The following is a 20,465-nucleotide window of genomic DNA, read 5'->3' on the forward strand; positions in this document are numbered from 1 at the left end:
TATAATAAAAAAAATGCACTAAAGTTGTTCTTGTATTACTAATTTTTAAGTCAGTTTGTATAAAAGAATCTGCTTTGTCTGTAGGTCAAATATGGAGCAGGTAATTTGTTGGGTGCAGTGTAGGGTTTGACCGATATGTGTTTTTCAGGGCTGATACTGATTACATTAAGTAGACTGATAACTGATATTTTGAACCAACATATGTTGGTTTAAAAAAATGTAATGTCAAAGTTATGAAAAACAAGTGCTCTGACAAAAACTTTCTTTAAACGTTTTTTTTTTTTTTTTTTTTTTTTAATCGGCAAATCAGTTTTGAAAATGACTGATAACGGTAACCATATAAATGCTTAATATCGGCCAGGACGATAATCGGTCGACCCCTAGTGCAGGATGTGATGTGCATTCTGTCACTGTGCATGTGCACCCCAAACAAGCTTGTGCAGCAAGCAGCTGAACTTCCTGTTTGTGCAATGCTGTCTTCCTTTAGAATTGGATCTTGAGCCTTATACAGGACCAGCTCCACTCTTCTTCTCCTACGATTTTGTTAACATACTTATTGGTAAGATTTAGTTTCTTCATATAATACATATCATAAACAAAACAATTGTTAAATACATTTTGACATGTTAGCCCATGACAGCCTTCATTCTTTCCCTCAAGCTGAGCATTAAAGTTCAGCGTGACCTGAAAAAAAGGTAAGTCGATGCTTAAAGAGATGTTGTTGCCATGAGAAATGGCTGTTTCCATGGCGTCGCTGCTTGGTTCTGTGAAAACATCAGTTGTGAACCGGATTGCCTGAGGTGTATGTGCAATGGAGGGTATTGCCAGGGAAATCCTTTCAGCATAAACATGAATAAAAATACACAGACTCCTATGGAAGCATCCTACCTATAAAGAAAAACCTATGCTTTATGACCGTACAGCAACAATTAGGTGCTAGAATACTATTTCTCTTGGCGGTTTATTATTTAGGTCTGCATGGTGAGGTCTAGTTATTCCTGTGTGTCTAGCGGTCTCTAGATAGATACAGTGAAAGACCGACATTTTATATTTGTTGGCAAACATCTCACTGCCTGTGTTGTTATTATGATTGAGTGAGCTGTTGTCATCCAGCCATGACGGAGTGTGACTTTGGGCTCCAAAATGGGCAAACTCAATATTTTTCATCAGATTAGATCTCGGTTCATCTTTCATGATCACCCTCAGTCCAATATAAACGTAATCGCACTCTCTTTTACAGACTGTCCTCAGTTGAATTTAAAAATGTGTGTTTCAAAAAGGATGGAGCCTTTGGAAAGGTTACTTTGAACCGCAACAGGCCAAAGGCATAATTCCTGAGATCCAGAACACCCAAACACAGCGCAGCTGGAAGCTGAACCTCTCAGTACATCTTCTACTCATTCCAGGTCAAATTATAGGGCCTTTTTCTCCCATTATGCAGATTTCAACCCAAGCAGACTATTAGAGGGAACGCTACACTCTCTCCTGCTTTTATTTATGAAGAGTTTCATGGTTGAAGAGATGATATGAATGATCTGCATGGTTGGTTTTCATCTTTTTCTGTTTATAAAAGAACTCTTGTTTGCATTTAAACCCTTTCGTTTACAAGACTTCACTGTCTGGCTTTTTAATTTTCTCTTTGATGCACTTAATTGTAATGAGAAGAAACGTTGGTTAAATGTTGAGCAGGTATGAGCATGAATGATCATATTTTGCCAAATGAACTAGGCAAGTACTATGGTACAGGGAAGCCCCTGTTATACTTTCCACGTCTGCTAGTGTCCGCAATGGTGCGCGTGACATGCATGGAAGCTCTGAGCGGACGACAGTGTGCCTCCTATTTTTTATGACCGCGCGGTCAGTAGGCTTCAAAAGCACAATTGCACATGTGCAGGCAGAGTGAAGAAGCCCATTGCTACTCGACTCTGTGCAATCTGTCAATGAAAGAATATAAAGACAGCCAGATGTGCAATAATTCTGGGCAATTGTTTGTTCACATGTTTGTTGCGGAGCGGACAGCGGACTCGCGGATGTGGAAAGTATAATTGCAAGTAGTCCGTGTCCGCGCTGTCCGTGTCAACGTCCAGATTGAAAGTATAACAGAGGCTTGAGAGTAAAATTAGCACCACAGGTATTTTGATATATGAAGTGTATATTAATACATCAAGTGTAGCATGGCATTCATCAGTGAATAAAACTGTTTGAATTAATCTTAAATTAATCTTCATATAGATCTGAGCCCATTGCAAATGTTTCTCTTTTTGAGTTTTGGGATGGACAAAATGCATTGATGTATTAGCATGTCCAATCTTATTCCTACCTCTAGCTGGTGCAGTTTCAGTATAACAGCACTATTAGCATGCTACTTTTTTTGGTAAATGTGAAGCTTTGTCTCGATCTTCCATCTTTCCTGTCGCTTTGCAGCATCAGCGTTCCTCTCAGTTCTGCCTTCTGTCTTCTCTCCCTGCGGTTGCTTCTGCCTGCAGGAGCCAGACAGCTACTGAGGATCTTATTAATTGCCTCTGTGTGTCTGAAAGTGTAATTGGCATTCTCTGAGGCTGTGGGTCCGACCTGGCTTTGTGCAGTCTGTGATTAAACAGAGCTAATAAGCAGATATCAGACATCTCTAGCAAACGCTCATATCTGCAGCCAGCTGGGCGCATACCTTCAGGTAGAGCTCATGTCTCCCTGTGCCTCATTTTATTTTTTCACCCTTCTTGTTTATGTCTGTCCTCATTTTCCTCTCCTTTGGATGCACACGGCTGGATTATTGGTTGATAGTGTACGGTGTCGTGTTCTCTATCTATTCAGACCTCTTTGTGGTGTGTTGTTCAGATGCTCTGATTTTCTTGTAAGCTGGGTTTGGGTCTTATCTTGCTGGCAGTTTAACTGAAGGATAGATACACGGACCACGGCATTGGAAATAAGAGGCCATTTTGGCTCTGTTTACCATAGTGCTGAAACTAACAAAACAACCCAAGTTTCCGTACCTATGGCCCTCTCACGTTTCTGCTCTGCGTGTTAAGATTTGCCCTAATCTGAGTCTGTACTGGCTGTAGCCACCACAACCACATCACAAGAGCTATTTTAACACTCCTAAGTGTCGAATAAGATTCCCTAATTAAGATTGTTCTGTTTTCTCCACATGAACTGTAAAAGTTGTATTGTGGAAGTTATATATGTGTATTATACTTGTTATTTTGAGAAATATTGCACCCAACTTCGTTGATTTTTTTTATGTGTAATTGAGAAGTCATATTTCAAGATCAATGCATTTTAATCAGCAGGATTCAGCAGGTAACCAAGTAAAAAATTATATCCATTGCTATACACAAAAAATTACTTTTTTCAAAAAGTCTTTGAAAACTTAAAAAACAAAAACAAATTTGTCTATACAATTAAAGTTAGTGTCTTGTTTTGGAGTGACTCCACTGATTTTCATTGTGGGAATAAAAAGGTTAAACATTCTTTAATATATTTTGTCTTGTGTTCTGCTGTAGAAAGTTATTCAGGTTTTGAACATTATTAAAGGTTAGCAACTGTAAATCTTTTTAAAAGAAATATGGCCAATGGACTGAATGCAGAATATACAGTGCACTGAATATGTATTTTCCCCAAATGTTTATATTATGTCAAATGTACAAAGGCAGTTTTAGGCAGTTCTCCTGCCTGTGAGCAGAATGACCATCTGTAGCTCTGCCTATTACAGCATGGTTGAATCATCCTGTTTCTGAATTGCTTTTCAACAAGCATGCAGAGCATGAGGGAATGACAGACATTGTTCATTATTTCCTCATCTCACCCACACCCTTGAGAGAATCTCAGTCAGACCCAATGACAGAACATGCTTTTTGATGAGCTTTTTCGGCCTCTTAGCATCCCTGACTCCCAGCAGTTGGTTGCAGAAAACTCTTTTAGTTGAGAAAAATCTTAGTGATGATTCACTTATAAATAAGGGTTTTCATAGCTTGAGGGGTTTGTTGCAGCTGGCCCAGAGTCCTAGCACAGCACAATCACTGACCAGAGTTTCTTCAGGAAAATCACTGGTTTATATAAAACACTTATTAGTAAGTGAATACCTTACTGAATGTGTGTTGTGTTATTTGGATCGTAGAAGTACGCAGTTGTTGCCTTTAATTTCACATGGTTACAGTTAATCTTTTCATTTAAGGTCAGTTCTATGTAGTTTCAACCCAATTCAAAAACAAAAACCAAATGCTGATATCTGTTTCATTCACGTTTGTATTAAATGTATGCTACTTACTGTGCAGATACTGCCGTTAATCTCAAATGGTTACGGTTATTGTTTTCAATGGCCAAAAGCCAGTTTGGCCTATTAAATAACAAATAAACATCTTGTTTATGCACACTTTCCTTCTTTCTTGTTTGTTGCTTAAAAAAAATTAAATCAGATTTTTTTCTTGTAATAAAAAAAAAATCGGTATCGGAATCGGCCGTGATCGGTGCATCCCTATCTGTAACTAAACATCAGAGAAAACTTTGATTACCTAATTTGTGGTACACATTTGATGACTAAATTTGTGGTATGTCCTGGCAGGATCTTGTTCTTACACCACTTCCTTGATCTTTGCCATGTCATTTTGGTGGTGATTTTTTGCAAACCTTACCTTCAGCCCATCCTTACTCAAGAGTCACCACAATCGAGTCATCTGAGAACTTCTACAAGTGGCATAACTTTGGGAGTGTCTGTTAGCCAACTCCTGGCAATGGAGAAGTCCCGTAGTTCATAACGGAGAGTCTGCTTTTCTGAGAAAAGTTGGATGGTGGGAGTTGTTTCCAAAAAAGGATGCTTGAACTACATTTGAGTGCAAAGCTATAACTTGTCCAAAAGGAGAGGCGTAACACAGGGGTCACAAGAATGTATCAATCACACCTGCATACCTACTGAATTAATTTCCTCAACTATCGAGAAGCAAGTTCCTCCTCAAATTCACCAATACAGACTCTGAAAGTACAGGAACTTAGAAGCCGTGGCCGAGTTTCCAAAGGGTCCATGTCGTTGTGCTGGACAAGGCGATAACAGTTTGTGGCGCACTGTCTGTCTGACCCGTTCCCATTTGTTCTCTCTTGTTCCTTTTTTGTGACCATCTAGACTACGGAAACTATCTGGCATGTGACAGGAGGTACTGGACAAGAGTGAGAGAGACAGGCAGACAGAGACTGGCTGTACTGCACGCCTCACTACCCAGACTGCCCAAGATTTAATTAGTCTCTGTGTGATATTTATGCATAAATAAAAGTGGGAGCTGCCATATTTTCTCAGTCTTGCAGCCCACAAATCTCTTTCCTTGTTACAGCCTCCCTAAGGCCACAGACAGCTGAGTTGCATAAAACCTTGAAACTTGAAAGTTGCATAGGACGTCTTTGTCACCTGTGGTGTGTTCCTGAAGCCCCAAACCACAGCATATCTGCAGAACATTGCGTTCCATTGATGCCATCTGGTGCTTTCTCCATTTGTCTTGATGTCTGTGCTTGTGTCATGCTGTGGGAAAGGAATTTTGTGGATGTGGCTAGCCCACATCTCATGGCATGTGATGAGGGTGTTAGTGAGTTGTTATTGTCCTTAGACAACATTTGGATGCATCGTCTTGGCAAAATGCATGGTACATGAATTAAGTTTGTAAGTTGTTCATGAAAGCATCTAACTATTTTATTGTACTCCTGATAAGTTGTGTTAGTGTGGTTGTGCAATCATGACCCACAGCTGGCCCTTCCCGCCAGGCTGACAGGAAACAGGAAAGTCAGTGTGTGCATGACTAATTTTTTATTTATTTATTTTTATGCCGTGCAAAATCTGGACTGAGGCGCTATGGCAAATCACCCACCATGTAAATTGGCTGAGGGGACTGTGTGAGTGCATATGTACAGTATGCCTGTACTATACTTCCCTCATTGTCCTGCACAGTGTTAAATATTGCAGCGAGCAGGCTGTAGAACAGGAAGTGGCTCAGTGTGTTTTGTTCTCAATGGGAGACAGTGATATTCATCTCCGGTTACTCAAAGCACGGCCCGTCATTCAAAAATCCCCTGTGCCTTCATTCAGAAATGCCTTCTCTTTTGTATTTCCCAAGATCTGTTCAGTTCAACACAAAATCTGGAAAACTAGTCTTTGGACTACAGGGAAAGAAAGCCATAGGTAGACACAGCAAAACACAACACAACAGTCCAGTGTAGCCCTTAGCAACAGGCCTAAGCTGTTACACACACCTTAAATTATTGAGGACTCTCTTAAAATTTTTGACGAACGGCAATTTTTCAGATTTGAATTTAATGTTTTGCCACAATTAATATATATATATATATTTTTAATCGAGGAATCATGATTTTTAATAGAAACATTACCAAATGTTATAATTGGATGCTTTGACAATATGCCAATGATAACAGAAAATGATCCAAACACGTCGGCACACATGATTTAACTGCTCACGTGTAATGCGCTCATATCGCTAGGCGCCATTCACACAGAATCTGCTTTTGTGTTGAAAAATATGCAATGGGAGTGAACTTCTTTTAACTTGAGCGCTGCATTTTTAGAATGTCGTTTCATGCATGAGATGCTGCAAGAACAGACGCAAGCGCAAGCGCAACAGTCAACCATGTCCATGTTTACATACAAAAACAATGTAAAAGCATTAAAAAAAACTAAACAAAACCTGTAACTTCTACTGTGTCTGATATTTCATGTTTGCATCATGGTGACAGGCTGAAAGCTGCTGTTGTTTTTACAGAACTTTTATAATTAATAATAGTCTACTGGTGTTATACCTTCTGTCATTTTGAATTTGAATGAGATTTTTAATTTCCCTCTTATTATTTCTGAACTTATATGTTTAAGACAAGTTTGTATACATTGTAGTTGTAATTCATGCATCTTTTCTGCAAAGATACTTAAGTTATTTTTTTTAAACATTTACAATAATTTTCTTTAACTAGAGGGTTAATAAAGAAAAAGTTACTTGAATCACGTTATAGTTATATTTTCAAGTTGACTAGTTTAAAAAAAACTTCCGATCCAAGGTTTAAAAGATAAATTAGAAAATCAAGATTTACATTTTTTTGCCATATTGCACAGCCCTAGGAGGAAGAAATAGTGTAGCATTCCAAACAAGGAAAAAATTAAAACATTTATATCCTGCTTGTGGCTTTAGATGCTGGTGGGAACAGAGTTGTGGACCACCAACATATCAAGTTGCCCTCGGCTAGAAGATTCCTCTCCTCCCTCAGAGCACAAACCTTCTCACAGCCGCACACACACACACACACACACACACATGTCTGGTCAGCTATCCTTGTGGGGACTCTCCATAGGCGTAATGGTTTTTATACTGTACAGACCGTATTTTCTATCGCCCTACACTAACCCTACCCCTAAACCTAACCCTCACAGGAAACTTTGTGCATTTTTAGATTTTCAAGAAACTTCATTCTGTGTAATTTATTAGCTCGTTTACCCGTGGGGACCTCAATTTAGGTTCCCACCATGACACGAGTCCCCATGAGTCTGTGTGTATTCAGGTTTAAGTCCCCACCAGAATAGAAAAACAAGTACACACACACACACTTTAAAGTTTGCATAAAATTAAACTTCACACTATCTGTTTTCTAAATATATATGTACTTCGATGAATCATTCATACTAAGAAATGTTTCATTTCTAAATATTATGAGGCTATTGTTTTACTAAAATATCATGACTGGACCTTCCAGTGAAAATGGCACACTTTCTGGTCATGTATGAGGGTCTTTTCCAATTAGTTAGTCCCCATGTGAGCTCATCCCATGGAAACTCACATTTCACATTTACCTCCAGGACTTGTATCGCAATATTCAATCAACAATTAATGCGTAAAAACCATGTCCCTGCTCTACATTTTTCTACTTGGATAATCTGTTACACTCAGATGTACATCACAATATGTAAGAAATTATTTATTGCTACTTTCATTTCATTTTGACTTCAATGTCAGTTCTACAGCCACATTGGCAACAGGAAGATATCTAGATATTAGGCATGTAATATCTAATAGCTAATATGTACTTGAATTGAGTGCCATTCAGTTGGGGTTTTAAATAAAGCATTTTCTGAGATGCACATTAAACACATAAAACATTAATTTAATTTATCTTTTAATTGTTGAAAATTAAGCAAACTTAACTTTTTGGTAAACACAGGGGATTTAATATTAAAAATAGGAATTTGCGTCGATAATTTTTTGTAATCGAGTTACTCAAGTTTCTCGAGGAATCGTTTCAGCCCTATAACCAATAGTACTGATATAAATCTTCATCAGTATAAATTACGTATTTGTCAGGCTCACCCATCAAGTTGTTTCATTGTCTCTGAAAATGTTGATCCCTGCAAGATTCAAGTGGGGTTATCCTGAGTTACCCGACATTGTAAGCGTGAAATCTCATGCTATGATCTCCCAAGGCATACTCAGCCTGTTTTTCATCTACCTTTAATCTAAATGCCAGGTAGAGCGTTGTGTGCTATGAAAGCTGCAGAGGAAGCAGATTAAACAAACCTACATGCTTATGGATTTAGTCAACCCTTGTTTATCAAGTTTATTAGGGTTTGTTGGTACTCCGGTTTTGACCAGCTGGTTTGATTCATTTATTTAAAGGTGTGTGTGTGTGTGTGTGTGTGTGTGTGTGTGTGTGTGTGTGTGTGTGTGTGTGTGTGTTTTAAACACTTGAGAGAACGAAGGTGGAGGAGGAGCAGTAGAAGGAGAAAAGGTCAAGTGAAAGGATAATGGGGCCCACCATTCCCCTAAAATAACAGTTTACTTTCCTTGCGGTGCTGTGCCTTTAGCCAAATGCATGAGCTGTGCGAGTTTGCATGTGTGTCATTGCATGCAAGCATGTGTGGAAGACTGTGCAAGAAAGAGAGTGCTGCAAACAGAGCTGCTTTTTGTTTTTCAAATTGTGGAGGTGAAATTACTGTGAATTTTATTTTATTTTTGGATTTACAATGGTTGGCCTCTAGGTATGTGAAGAACAGTGCTAAGGTTAAGGTCAGATGTCATTTGCTGAATGGAAAGGTTTCACAGACACAGGATTCTGGGTTTATAGCTCAGCTGGGCCTCTTTGGCCCTGGCTGGCAGATGTGGTGACACCTCAGTGAATTATCATCTTTTACGTCCTCTGTTAGATTCTAGAGGCAGTCCTCAGTTTTCGCTTCCAGCAGCAAGCCTTGCCCCTTCACACAAGGCTGTCTCTCATCCCACCACTTCCCTCAGCCTCGACGAACAAGCGGCCGATTGTTGCGGCCTATCCTTGAAGGAATTTTTCAATTTAACATTTTTATCGTCTTTTTGGAATCGACACCTTATTAATCAGAAATTCTTTGAAAGAAGAGGAAACCTCAAGGATTTTACTGGCGGAACAGCCTTCACGATCCATGAACATAACTGCAAACACACCAGCTGGAAAACAAAACAAGATATCTACAAAATGTGAGACCTATTAGGCCAGCATTTCTGTAAACAGCGCTATTAAGCCATCACAACCCATATCCATCTCATTGTAAGTTTCAACTGTAAGTTGTACAAATCCTAAAATAAATGCAGGCTTCAGTTTCAATGGAAATCCTAATTATAGCTTTTGGTGGGTATGAGGCCGAGGCTTAGCATAGGCCCCATTAGCTGCTAAAGCAGGAGGGATCCAGGCATCAAAGCAGCTCAGCATGGGCCGCTCAACTGAACTAATCTCAGCCTAACCACCCAGCACTTTAACCTGTCGCCTGAAACCACGACTTCATCAGGACCACTCTTCACAGCCAACAGCTGACTGAATTAACTCTGATTGCCCTTATTTAGACTTTTAAACCCATTTCTCTCTTTTTGCTATCTCTTTCTTTTGTTTTCCATCCATCTCTCTCTCAGAGTCTTCCCCTCAGCTCTCTGGGACTGTGGCTTGGCGGTTCTTGAAAGGTCATTAATTATTTCTGGTTAGCTGAAGGGTTTTGTCTCTGTGTGTGGCCGTTTGTTGGACTGTCTGTCCGTCTCTCTCTCTCTTTCTTCCTCTATTTCATGTGCGGTGGTGTAATTCACCGGGATTCTGTCTTGTTTATAGTTCTGACACATTCAGAAGCCAACTTTCCAACTATCCATATATTCTAGCCTGCTGTCTTAGACCATTTGTTACAGCTCAGTCACTAGTGAGGGATTCTGGACTGTATACTGTACATGCTCTTGTAGTCTCATCAGCCAATCAGTGTCTTCGGAACGTTGTATAGTAAAGACAAGATTTGACAAGGTACGACTCAGTCTCTGGTCAGTACTGGTAGTCCTCACCATGCTAGGATACCAGGTAAAAGATGGTTTATTCCTGGCTGATCTTCCTGCATTTCCAATCCAGAGCCACATTCTGTTCTCATCGCTGCAGGAAAAGCTCTGATCGTGACTGGGCCTAAAGGAGGTCACCATCTGGTTAATCGGTTTACTCTTGTTCTACCATGTCAGTCGCACCTGATGCACTGCATAAATATCGAGCACGAGGAGTGGGCAAAAGGTAATGAAGGATGGATGGAAAGTCAAACAGAATGGAGAGAAGAATGGTGGATGGCCCTCATTATTGCACAGAGAAGGAATCCGTTTTCTGCTGTCCTGATGTCCACAAACATTTATAGTATCTTCAGCTGGGTTTGCACCTCTCTTTTTTAAAGTAAACCAACTGCCGCCAAATAACTTTCAGATTTATGTCTCTGCTTATGTAAATCACACAAAACTAACAATTTAACATCAGTGGAAAGAACAGAATGTAGGGTAAAATGGGACATGATGTGGTCTCTGTTTTCCAAATGACATTTTATTGGTTTTTGCTGAGGCTAGGGATTGCAAGGGCTTTGGAGTCGTTTCCCTATGCCTTTATTTTTAATATATGTAGACACTACTATTCCTATACTATAAATGTTTTTTATTTTCAGTTGGTTTTCTCACTATGGCTGCATTTGTTTTTATCAAAAATACAGTAAAATGTGTAATGTTGTAGAACATGTTTGCAGTTTCAAATAACTTTTTTTTTTTTGTTATATCTCTTTGCAAATACAAGAAGAAATTGCATTTTTAAAGCTGGATTTTCAGCAGCCATTACTCCAGTAGTCTGTGTCACATGATCCTTCAGAAATAATAGTGCTTCTTTCGGGTATGGTGATGTCACAATGTCGCTCATTTAAATAACCGCTGCTCTACAGAAGATGAAGAAGTAGAGTGTTGTCACCATATTGCAGTTATGTTAAGGTGCATGATAATTCTGAAACAAGCTCCAAGCAGTTCACCAATCACAAAGCACTGGGCCAGCTAACCAATTAGAACAGATTTCGAGGGGTTTTATCAAAACAGGGACTAAACAGTGTGTTTGAGACAGACTGGAAGGAGAGATGCTGCAATCATGTAGGATATGTGAAACATAATGGAACAATCAAGTATGAAACCTCCGCTTTGTATTCTAATACACCCTAAAAACTAAATAACTTTGTAAAACTTTGTAAAAGGGCATAATAGGACCCCTTTAATATTTTTTTTGTAAACTGAGATCTATTTTTCTGGATTCTTTGAATAGAAAGCCCAAATTAACCGCATTTGTTTGATTTGTTTAATTTGTTTCAAATTAAACCCCTTGTAATGTTACAAAAATCCTTAATGCAAGGGCCTTCTTGCTGAATAAAAGTATGCATTACGTGAAGTATGTAAAATCTGTATGACTTTCTTTCTTGTATGAAAAGTAGATGATGGTGTTTTGAAAATGTTTGAACTATTTTTGTCTATTTTTTTGTTCATACAGTATAAGTCAGAACAGTCCAAAACAACATTGGACGTCATTGACCTTTGTGTGTGTGGACCCCCCCAAAAATGTATTAGATCATTTTCTGTGTTCAAGAAAAGAAAGTAAGTCTTAAAGGCTGAGAATATCATAAAATTCTGTCTTCATTTTTTGGGGGTGAACTATCAACAACTTTCTTTTTCCATTTTCGGTCCTTATGATGCATAGTATTTTATTTTGTTTGGTATTTTTTGGTATGCCTTCTGGTGAATCATGTGCAAGGGTCTGATGAAGTCAGAGATCTTCTTTTTTTTCCCTTTCTCTCTCTCTCTCTCTCTCTCTCTCTCCCTCTGCATTCTGGTGCTGTGGGCTCTGCCACGTTATGCCTCTCTTACAGTGGTGGTACTGTTTACATGTGTGTTTGTTACAAATGGCTAGCCTTGTATCCAAAATGAAGAAATTGTGTGTGTTTTCCTCTACTTCACCTTTCATTGATGACTTCATCACCTTTTCATTCCCCAAACTCTTTCCTCTCTCCTCCATTAGACCACAGTCACGCAGCACTAAACTGACAGATCATTACCAGCATTGTTTTTGGTGAAATTCCCTCGAGCGCCCTACATGTTTCAAAACTCAAACTCTGTGGGGTGGGAGTCCACTTTTGCATCAGTTACACACTTTTCTTATTTAAGCGATCTTCCCTAGGGCTGTCCAGCTCACAATGACACTGCTGTGCTCTACGGTTGGCTTCAGTTGCCTGCTGAGTCACCGCGATGCAACTCTGCATCTTCCATCCATTTATGCATTCGCTCAGTCACTCAGTCGTCACAAAGCAACCAAAGATTGTGAAATCATCTCAGATAGATGTACACGTCTACCTTACTAACAGAACAAAACCAGAACGCCCAAAGAGGTTGCATGTACAAGATCATATGACATTTTTGCCGCATTCTTTTACGGTTTGATCACCATCCATTTCTATTTTTTTTTCTGTCTCCTAACAGAAAGGCAGTCCAGTAAAGTTCTCCATGAATGTACGTCACAATGATGATGACAGACCAGATTCCGCTGGACCTGCCACCACCACTATTGAACGGGGAGGTGGCCATGATTCCACACATGATTAATGTTAATGGGGATGGATCGCAACAGGTGAGCATTACTCTGAGCGGTGCATGAATTGATAATGTATACCTTTGATGCATCATATTCTTAGAGCAGGGATTTTTTTTATGTGTTGCTGAGGAGCTCCAATAATGGAAGAAGTATGTAGAAAGACCCATTTTAAACATTGCCACATTAAGTAATTAGCTTTTATATTTTCATTGCACTATTTATCCTGGAAGCTTTGAGAATAATTTCATGTGTTTTTTTATTTTATTTTATTTTCTAGGAATTTCCTAAAGTAAAGATACAGCAAAATATATAAAACCCAATATTTTGGGGAATCGTGGTTGTAAAGTTACAATATTAAACCTAGTTATTCAGTTTTGCATATTGAGAACGTTTTAATATAAACATGCTGACTCAACCAATGGCATGAGTTTGGGCTGGAACTATTCAATGCAATTCAGTTCTTTAGGAAACCTGTTAAAAGACAGTCTCTTACTTCCAGTTTCATTTGGTGCACCAAATAAACTCTCTAAAAACAAAAATAACATTTCATTTGAAGTTCAAGACCATTTTTCTGTGTGTTCATGCTGTGCTGAATGAAGAGTTCACAAGTTAAGTTCTTTAAGAGTTAAAAGTGAAAGGTTGACTAGTTTTGTGGCTGCAAGTCAGCTGTTACCTTAAATTCAACTGACATAGGTTCTTTCTCACTACTTCTTGGCTGGAAGCAAAGCCACAAACATCCAGGTCAGTATTTTGGTCAACGAGAAACATTGTAGTCATCTTTCATTAGACATTCAAAGAGCACTGTGTACCCTCAGGCTTGCTTCACATTTCCCTTGCACATCTCTCTGTTGATCTGTGCTATCAGAGTGGATCAGTCTGTTCTGATCTCTTCTCCAGGTGCTGCAGATACAGCGCCCTGGCGTGTTTCCTTCGGCCAGGGCGGAAAAAGAATCAGACCCTTGAGAGATAAGGAAAAGGACATCTGTAGCAGATAGTGAAGGTTACGTGCCTTGGATTCAGCCAGGCCCACGCTTCTTTGCATAACTGAAAAGAAAAACAGACCACACAATCTGACAAAGTTGTCTTTCCCCAGGATTCTTGATTAATTGTTGCATTCAGTGTCAGCCTGGTATGCAAAGGTGCAACGCTTGCGTAAGGATGTGGAAATGTGCATTTGCTTTCTGCCAGTATTACGCGTCTCTGTGTTGGTTGAATCCTTTATCTGCATTAGGTGTGTGCCTAGAAGAGGAGGGAGGGTAGAACACAAGGTTTTGCTCTGGAAATCCGGCTTGACTCTTCAGTGCATGCCGCGGTTCCCATAGCAACAGCAGCAGCAGCAGACAGTGTGTGTGTATGTGTGTGTGGATGCAGGAAGTAGGTGCCCAGATCTCCAGGGCTGGAGTGGGAGATGGGAGGTCCGCCTGACACACGACCATCAGGGCTGTAAAGAAGCATAGGTTTCATGCGACATGGCGTGCCAACTTTTTCACATCTACAGGCACGTTTGCACTCTCAACAACCTGTGCTCTGAGAACATGATGGTGAGCAGAAGATGACATGGCGAGCGGACCATTCCGAGGGGGTTCCACATCTGGTTCTATTACATCTGGTTGCATCATATTTGCTTTCTTGGCAGTTGTGGTCACTGTAGTTCGCTAATGCTCCACGGCTCATTTTAAAGTTATGGATTAGTGCATTTTAAGACTTTGCAACTTTTTTTTCCTGTCTTGGATTGTGTTTTTGGAATCTGTCTGATTCCCAGTGTTTTCGCAGGTGATCTTCGTGCAGGTCAACCCTGGAGAGACCTTCACCATCAGAGCAGAGGATGGATCCCTGCAATGCATTCAAGGTACGTTGTGCTTCCCGTCTCATGCAGTTTAACTTGCAACAGGTTCCTCAATCCTGCCATCTCGGGAGCTTCTTTCGGGAGTTTGCGTATATGATTTGCGAAGCGAGGGATGGTGCTGTTGTTCCCTCTGTTCCTGTTTGCGTGGTGTTTTTCTAGCTAATCAAAACCATGATTGGTGTGTTATTGGATTTGGAGCTGGTGTAAACCGATGAGAGGCCGGGCGCAGGGCCACAACTGGCATGCTTCTGAGGATATAAAAGGCAGAGTGTACAATGGTAGATTACAAAGCCTCTTTGTCTCACTACCCCTCTCCTTTAACATTCAATGTCTTTGTAGCTAATTAACGATGGACAAGATGGATTGTTTGCACAGGCTGCGGTTGGTTTCTCAGAACAGCTGCACAGACAAGGACAGCTCTCAGAGGAGAGCATTAGTTTGAGAAGTTGCTCAATTTTCTTATGCGTTGCCTTTTAAAAATCCAAGAAGGAACTTTGCAGTAAAATTTCTTCTTAATACAGGAGACGTGAATGGTATAGAAGCTGGTAGCATAAATCTAGTGCAGTGTTTTCCAAACTTTTGTCTTATTTAATATATATATATATATATATATATATATATATGCTGAAGTGACAGCAAAAAGATTTCTATTCATCAAAGAATTCTGAAAAACACTGAAAATGTCACAGCTTTTACAAAAATATTAAGCAACAACTGTAACATCAATAATAATGCAAACTTTATATTAGGTGGCCCTAACTATTATATACTTTAAAAAAGTGCATTGTATTTATTGTGTTCATATTGTATTGCAAAACACTTTTGCTGCTACTGAGGTGGGATACAGGTGAGGTTATGGGTGGGTTAGGGTGTAAGGGATGGGTCAACATTGTAAATATAAATGTAATTTATAGAAATTAATTACAGATGTAATTGCATGTAGGTATTTTTTTTTAATGAAAATATGTACACAATATGTGCATTGTATAAAATGATTAATTTAAATGTAAGTACATAATAGTTAAGGCCATCTAATATAAATGGGGACAGAGAATTTTTTTCCTGAGCAGCATTCTAGAATGATTTCTTAAGGATCATGTGACTGAAGACTGGGGTAATAGCTGCTGAAAACAGTACATTTGAAAATTAATTCAAATAGAAAACATATTTTAATGTATGTATAGATGTTATATATTAAATATCGTTTCACAATATAACAGTTTCTAGAGTGTGCAAATGTCACTGCAGTGTCACTTTCTTTTAGTAGTGGTTAAGATTCAGACATGCTGACACAATGTGGCAAGTGTGATTATTGGTTTTATACACCCGTCCCATACAATCAAGATAGTCACTAATGATTAAGTTTAGACTCTGGCAAGGTGGCTGTTTAGACATTTAAACGGGCAAAATCACAGCCGTGTAAGAAAACACTTGTACTTAAGGTAGCATAACACCGATTTCCCTGCTCTTCAGGTTGTGGAGGCATAGATGGGCGGAGAGCCGGCTGGATGGGCTGTGAAGGGCACGCTGTTGTGATAAGGGTCAGAAACAAGGCTCTGTAGGGCTTGGCAGAAACATGTGTTGACACAAGAATAGAACAACAGACCACAGGCCACAGCACTGGCCCTGCTTGCTGCCACAATGTGCCCTTTGTGCGTTTTTCAGCTTTAGGTCCTCACCTGTGATTCCCAATAGCTCTTTCTTGATGCAAGAATGCATGAACTTTCATCCATTGTAATCGCAGTCAGATTGAGACATACAATCAAGTGTCCTTTTTGCTGCATTTTTTGTCAAACCAGTTCCTCCTATAAGAAAAGCATCAATGCTGTAATTAATGGTTGTACTTTTAACCTCTCCCTGTGTAAGGTTAAAAACAACAAGGAAGTACTTAGGTCAAGCCTTTCAGGTCGTGCTATTGTGTTGGACAGAAGCACACAAGCACATCCGACGCTTGGTGAAAAGGCTCGGCTTATGGCATCACTGCGTTGAAAAAAGCAACCCGGTGAAACAACAACGAGAACAAGGTGTGGTGCACGGAGGAGAGGGGCATTTCAAACGCACGTGTTTACAGAAAAGGTCATTGGGTTTAATTAGAAGTGTCGACTGAAGCACAGGCTCTGAAGTAGCTGCTTTTTACAGAGATGCTTCTTTGTCATTATGCAAACCTCAGAGCAGAAGCCTAGATTTAAGATTTTATATAAAGTAACCGCTGTTTAGCCCGTGGACCGCTGGCAACACGGAATGCACAGAGAAAACTTTTTGAAAATGCTTGGGCCAAGATCGCATTTGGAGTAGAAAGGTTTAATTTAAAGGGATAGTTCACCCCAAAATGATCATGCTGTCATCATTTACTCACCTCATGTTGCTTCAAATCAGTATGGATTTCTTCTGCAAAGCATAAACTGTTTTGGTCCAAAATAAATGTAGTTCAAGGAAACAACAATATTGGCCCCTCTGAAAACACTTTTGTGGTAAATTACATAACTTTTTTTTTGGTGAACTGGTACTTTAAATATGAAAGTTTGTCTCCCAGTCACTTAATTTTCGACAGTAGGTCTCTGGAATCATTGAAGTAGGCTAGTGGAAAAGTGAAAAGAGTAGGCTGTTGGTGAAGAATTTTATAATTAAGGATTCTCTGCTCTTATTGGTCACTTTGCATCCTCCCTTATCATCATCTTTCATTGCAAAAACTGCACTTTTTCCTGTCTTCCCACATGGAGATCCCACTCACCTCTATTTTTGACACACATAGAGGAATGTTGGGCTTTATTTTTAGCATCTTAAGCCTCAACTTTTTGACCCAACTCAAATCTTAACCCTTCGCCTGCCAGGATCCATTGTCGGCATTGCAAACGCTAGTGTCTTTTAAGTTTTTGGCTGAGTGGCAGGTCATTACAGCGCTCTGAGCACTATGTTTACTGGAGTTCCAGCCCGCTCCTATCGCTGCTAATTAGAGTGGAAGAGGTTGAACTGTAATCTTTGTCTTGTTTAAACAGGGTGACCTTTTTCTTTTTCCAGGGGACCGCTTAACAACCCTCCGCCACAGTCTGTTCTCGGCAGTAAGGCTGCTTCTTGCTGGTTTCCCACACTTTTGCAAAAGGAGGGCGGTCATGCTGTTTGAGTGCAGTCTGTTGCTCGTTGTCTGTTTTGTGTTTCTGTGTGTGTGCCCCTTTTTTTGTTTTGTTGTGAGGTCAAGGTAGTGTGTGAAGGTGTTATCTCCAGCATTTCCTGGCTGAGAAAGAGCACAGTTGTGTTTTGACTAGCCTAGCGTAGAGATGTGGCGTTTATGAAGGGCAGGTAAAGCAAGTTTTGAGGTTAACTAGGGACACTGGTTCCAGTTGAAGGGGCATTCCAGCCATCTGTGAGCACTTCCTGTTTGTCGTTTACCCAAGGTCCTGGCCTGATCAGCCAGCTACTTTCATCTCGAATGCTTTTGGACAGACATTAACCATTTTCATTTGTTTTCTTCTCTCTTCAGTATCTGCTGATAAGGCACTAACTGTTTTGGTTTTGAGCATTTTTTTTCCTGTCAAGTCTGGAAAACATGAATTGGCTTTCTCAGCCCATTTTTACTTCTTTATTGTAACATTTCTAGTTGAACAGGATATTCAGTGAAACAAAACATATAGGTTGGTGCTTGGTTTTATCAAATTGGACAATATTGACTGGTACTATGATGAAGATTAGTTGCTAAAACGATGCCTAGTTTGCTATTTTGCTAATGGTTAACATTATCCAATAGGCTGTGGGGCCTAGGTGACATCATCAGAAAATGAAAGTTGTTTCATAGTAGAAAATTCTCATGTTTTGATGTTTCACAAAGAAAAATTGCATTCACAAATGAAGAATTTAAGAAAATGTGTATTAAAAGTAAACGTTGTGACATTTTCATATATATTTTAAAGGTAGCACACCAAATATACAACCTGAGAGTATCTTATGATTGTTGAACATGGGACAACTGTAGTGTAGACATTTATAATGACAGTCAAAACAAATTGTGGATATAATGCATCTCAATAAATATGAACATAAAATCACTAGCATGTATTGATTTCACAGTGTTTTCTTGGCAGTTTGATACGCAATTGAATTAAGATTTCACAGTTGAATAAGCCTGCAAGTCCTCTTCACTCCAGCTTGATGAAATGACACAAAAAGCCCCAGTATCTGTGTCTGTACTGTGAGTATGTTTGTGTAATTAAGTATGTTTTATTGTTTCTGCTCTGAGGAGTCATGGAGAACGGCTTCTCTGGTGTAATTACAGCTTTTGCTGAGAGCACATTATTCTCATCTGCACGCCGTAATTTAGCAATGATGCACGGCAAAAGCTCCGCAGTCAGCAAGCACTGAATCTGATTCTCTGCACATCACGCACCAAAAAGATTTCATTTATGCCTCGGAAAGCATATCGAAATTAAACATGCTGAATGAATTTGTCAGGATCCCAAGGGAGTCAGTATTGGCCAGGAAAAGAAAAATGAACAAGGAAGACGTGTTGCGTTCTCCGACCGAAAGAGGACAAAAGTGTTCTTGTCCTTGCCATTGCACTGTATCTACACTGACTGAAGGTCATTAGCTATCTTTAGAAAAGCCTCGTGAATGGCTATTGTAGTAAGTGACTTTCTCAGCTTACCGTACTCCTACAAAGCACAGAGATAGAGAGGCAGACATTTCATGCCACAGACTCGAGTAGGAATGGACTCATGTACTGAGGTAACGGCTCAAGTACTTGAGGAGAAGACATTTGCAAAATACACATCCCTGCTACATTTCGGTCTCGGCACATCTAAAGACTCGCATCCCACCTGAGGAATTGCTTGTAGTCATTTCATAACTGATTAATCATCTTCCACGTCAGCAGTCCATGTGCTTATAATTGCGCTGTGCTGAATCAAATGGGAGAGTGATGGACGGATAAAATACAGAATCTGAACTGTAACCCTGAAGGCAGCTGTCCTGTCTCCTGCCGAGGTTTTACAGAGGTGAAAGTGTGTTAGAGTCCCTCCTTTAGGGTTCATTTATCTATGTGCATAAAGCAGCTGGTCTTCTGTTTATGTTTGGGAGTCCCGTCGCCTGAGAAACGGGTCTCGTGTTAGATAATACTGTAGGTCAGCTGGAGAAGACACTCAGGTAATGTGCAATAGCATGTGATGATGAAGGATAACTTTTTGAAGGAACCCAGAAGAAGAGTTCAGTATTGCCTCTGATTATTAAATTATTTCTTGTATCACTTCTTGTAGGGGATTGAAGCAGCAACCTTTTAGTTATCAGCCCTTGACTTTAACCTTTAAGCTACAGCTACCCAGAGAAGACAATCAGTCCAGTCATACATGTTTTGAATGGTTTAAAAAGTGAGTTTAAAGACATTGAAAGCTCCTGAGGTGAAAAATGACTCTCAAGTAGCTCAGTAGAGCTCAGGGGGATGCTTTGTTGTCCAGACAGTGAAGATGAATGCATGGATTTGTCAGAATGTGCAAATTTTCTTTGCTGGATGGTTTAAGTGGCCGCCATATGCGGCAAAGTGATATGGAGTGACACAGAGGAGACCGTTGACAGGAATTATTGAATAAAGTTGTTATTATTGTTATCTTCGCTTATAAAAACTGTTCCCGTCGCTTCATATAACCCAGATTGCACGTCTGATGGCAGATGGACTATTCTGACGATGACTTTTCATTCCTTTTATGGACCTTGACACTGTTATTTACTTTGC

General features: G+C 39.7%; 1 protein-coding gene across 1 annotated transcript in view; it reads left to right on the forward strand.

Annotated features, from left to right (window-relative positions):
• The window catches only part of fndc3ba (fibronectin type III domain containing 3Ba), a 136,124-nt gene that overhangs the window by 23,463 nt on the left and 92,196 nt on the right, over positions 1 to 20,465 (forward strand). Inside the window, exons 2-3 of the mRNA XM_026206684.1 lie at positions 12,792 to 12,939; positions 14,677 to 14,752. Coding sequence (XP_026062469.1) covers positions 12,820 to 12,939; positions 14,677 to 14,752 — 196 coding nt within the window. The 5' untranslated portion in view covers positions 12,792 to 12,819. The remainder of the gene's footprint in view (positions 1 to 12,791; positions 12,940 to 14,676; positions 14,753 to 20,465) is intronic.

The sequence above is a fragment of the Carassius auratus genome, chromosome 27 (genome assembly GCF_003368295.1).
Source record: "Carassius auratus strain Wakin chromosome 27, ASM336829v1, whole genome shotgun sequence".
NCBI classification, from domain to species: domain Eukaryota; kingdom Metazoa; phylum Chordata; class Actinopteri; order Cypriniformes; family Cyprinidae; genus Carassius; species Carassius auratus.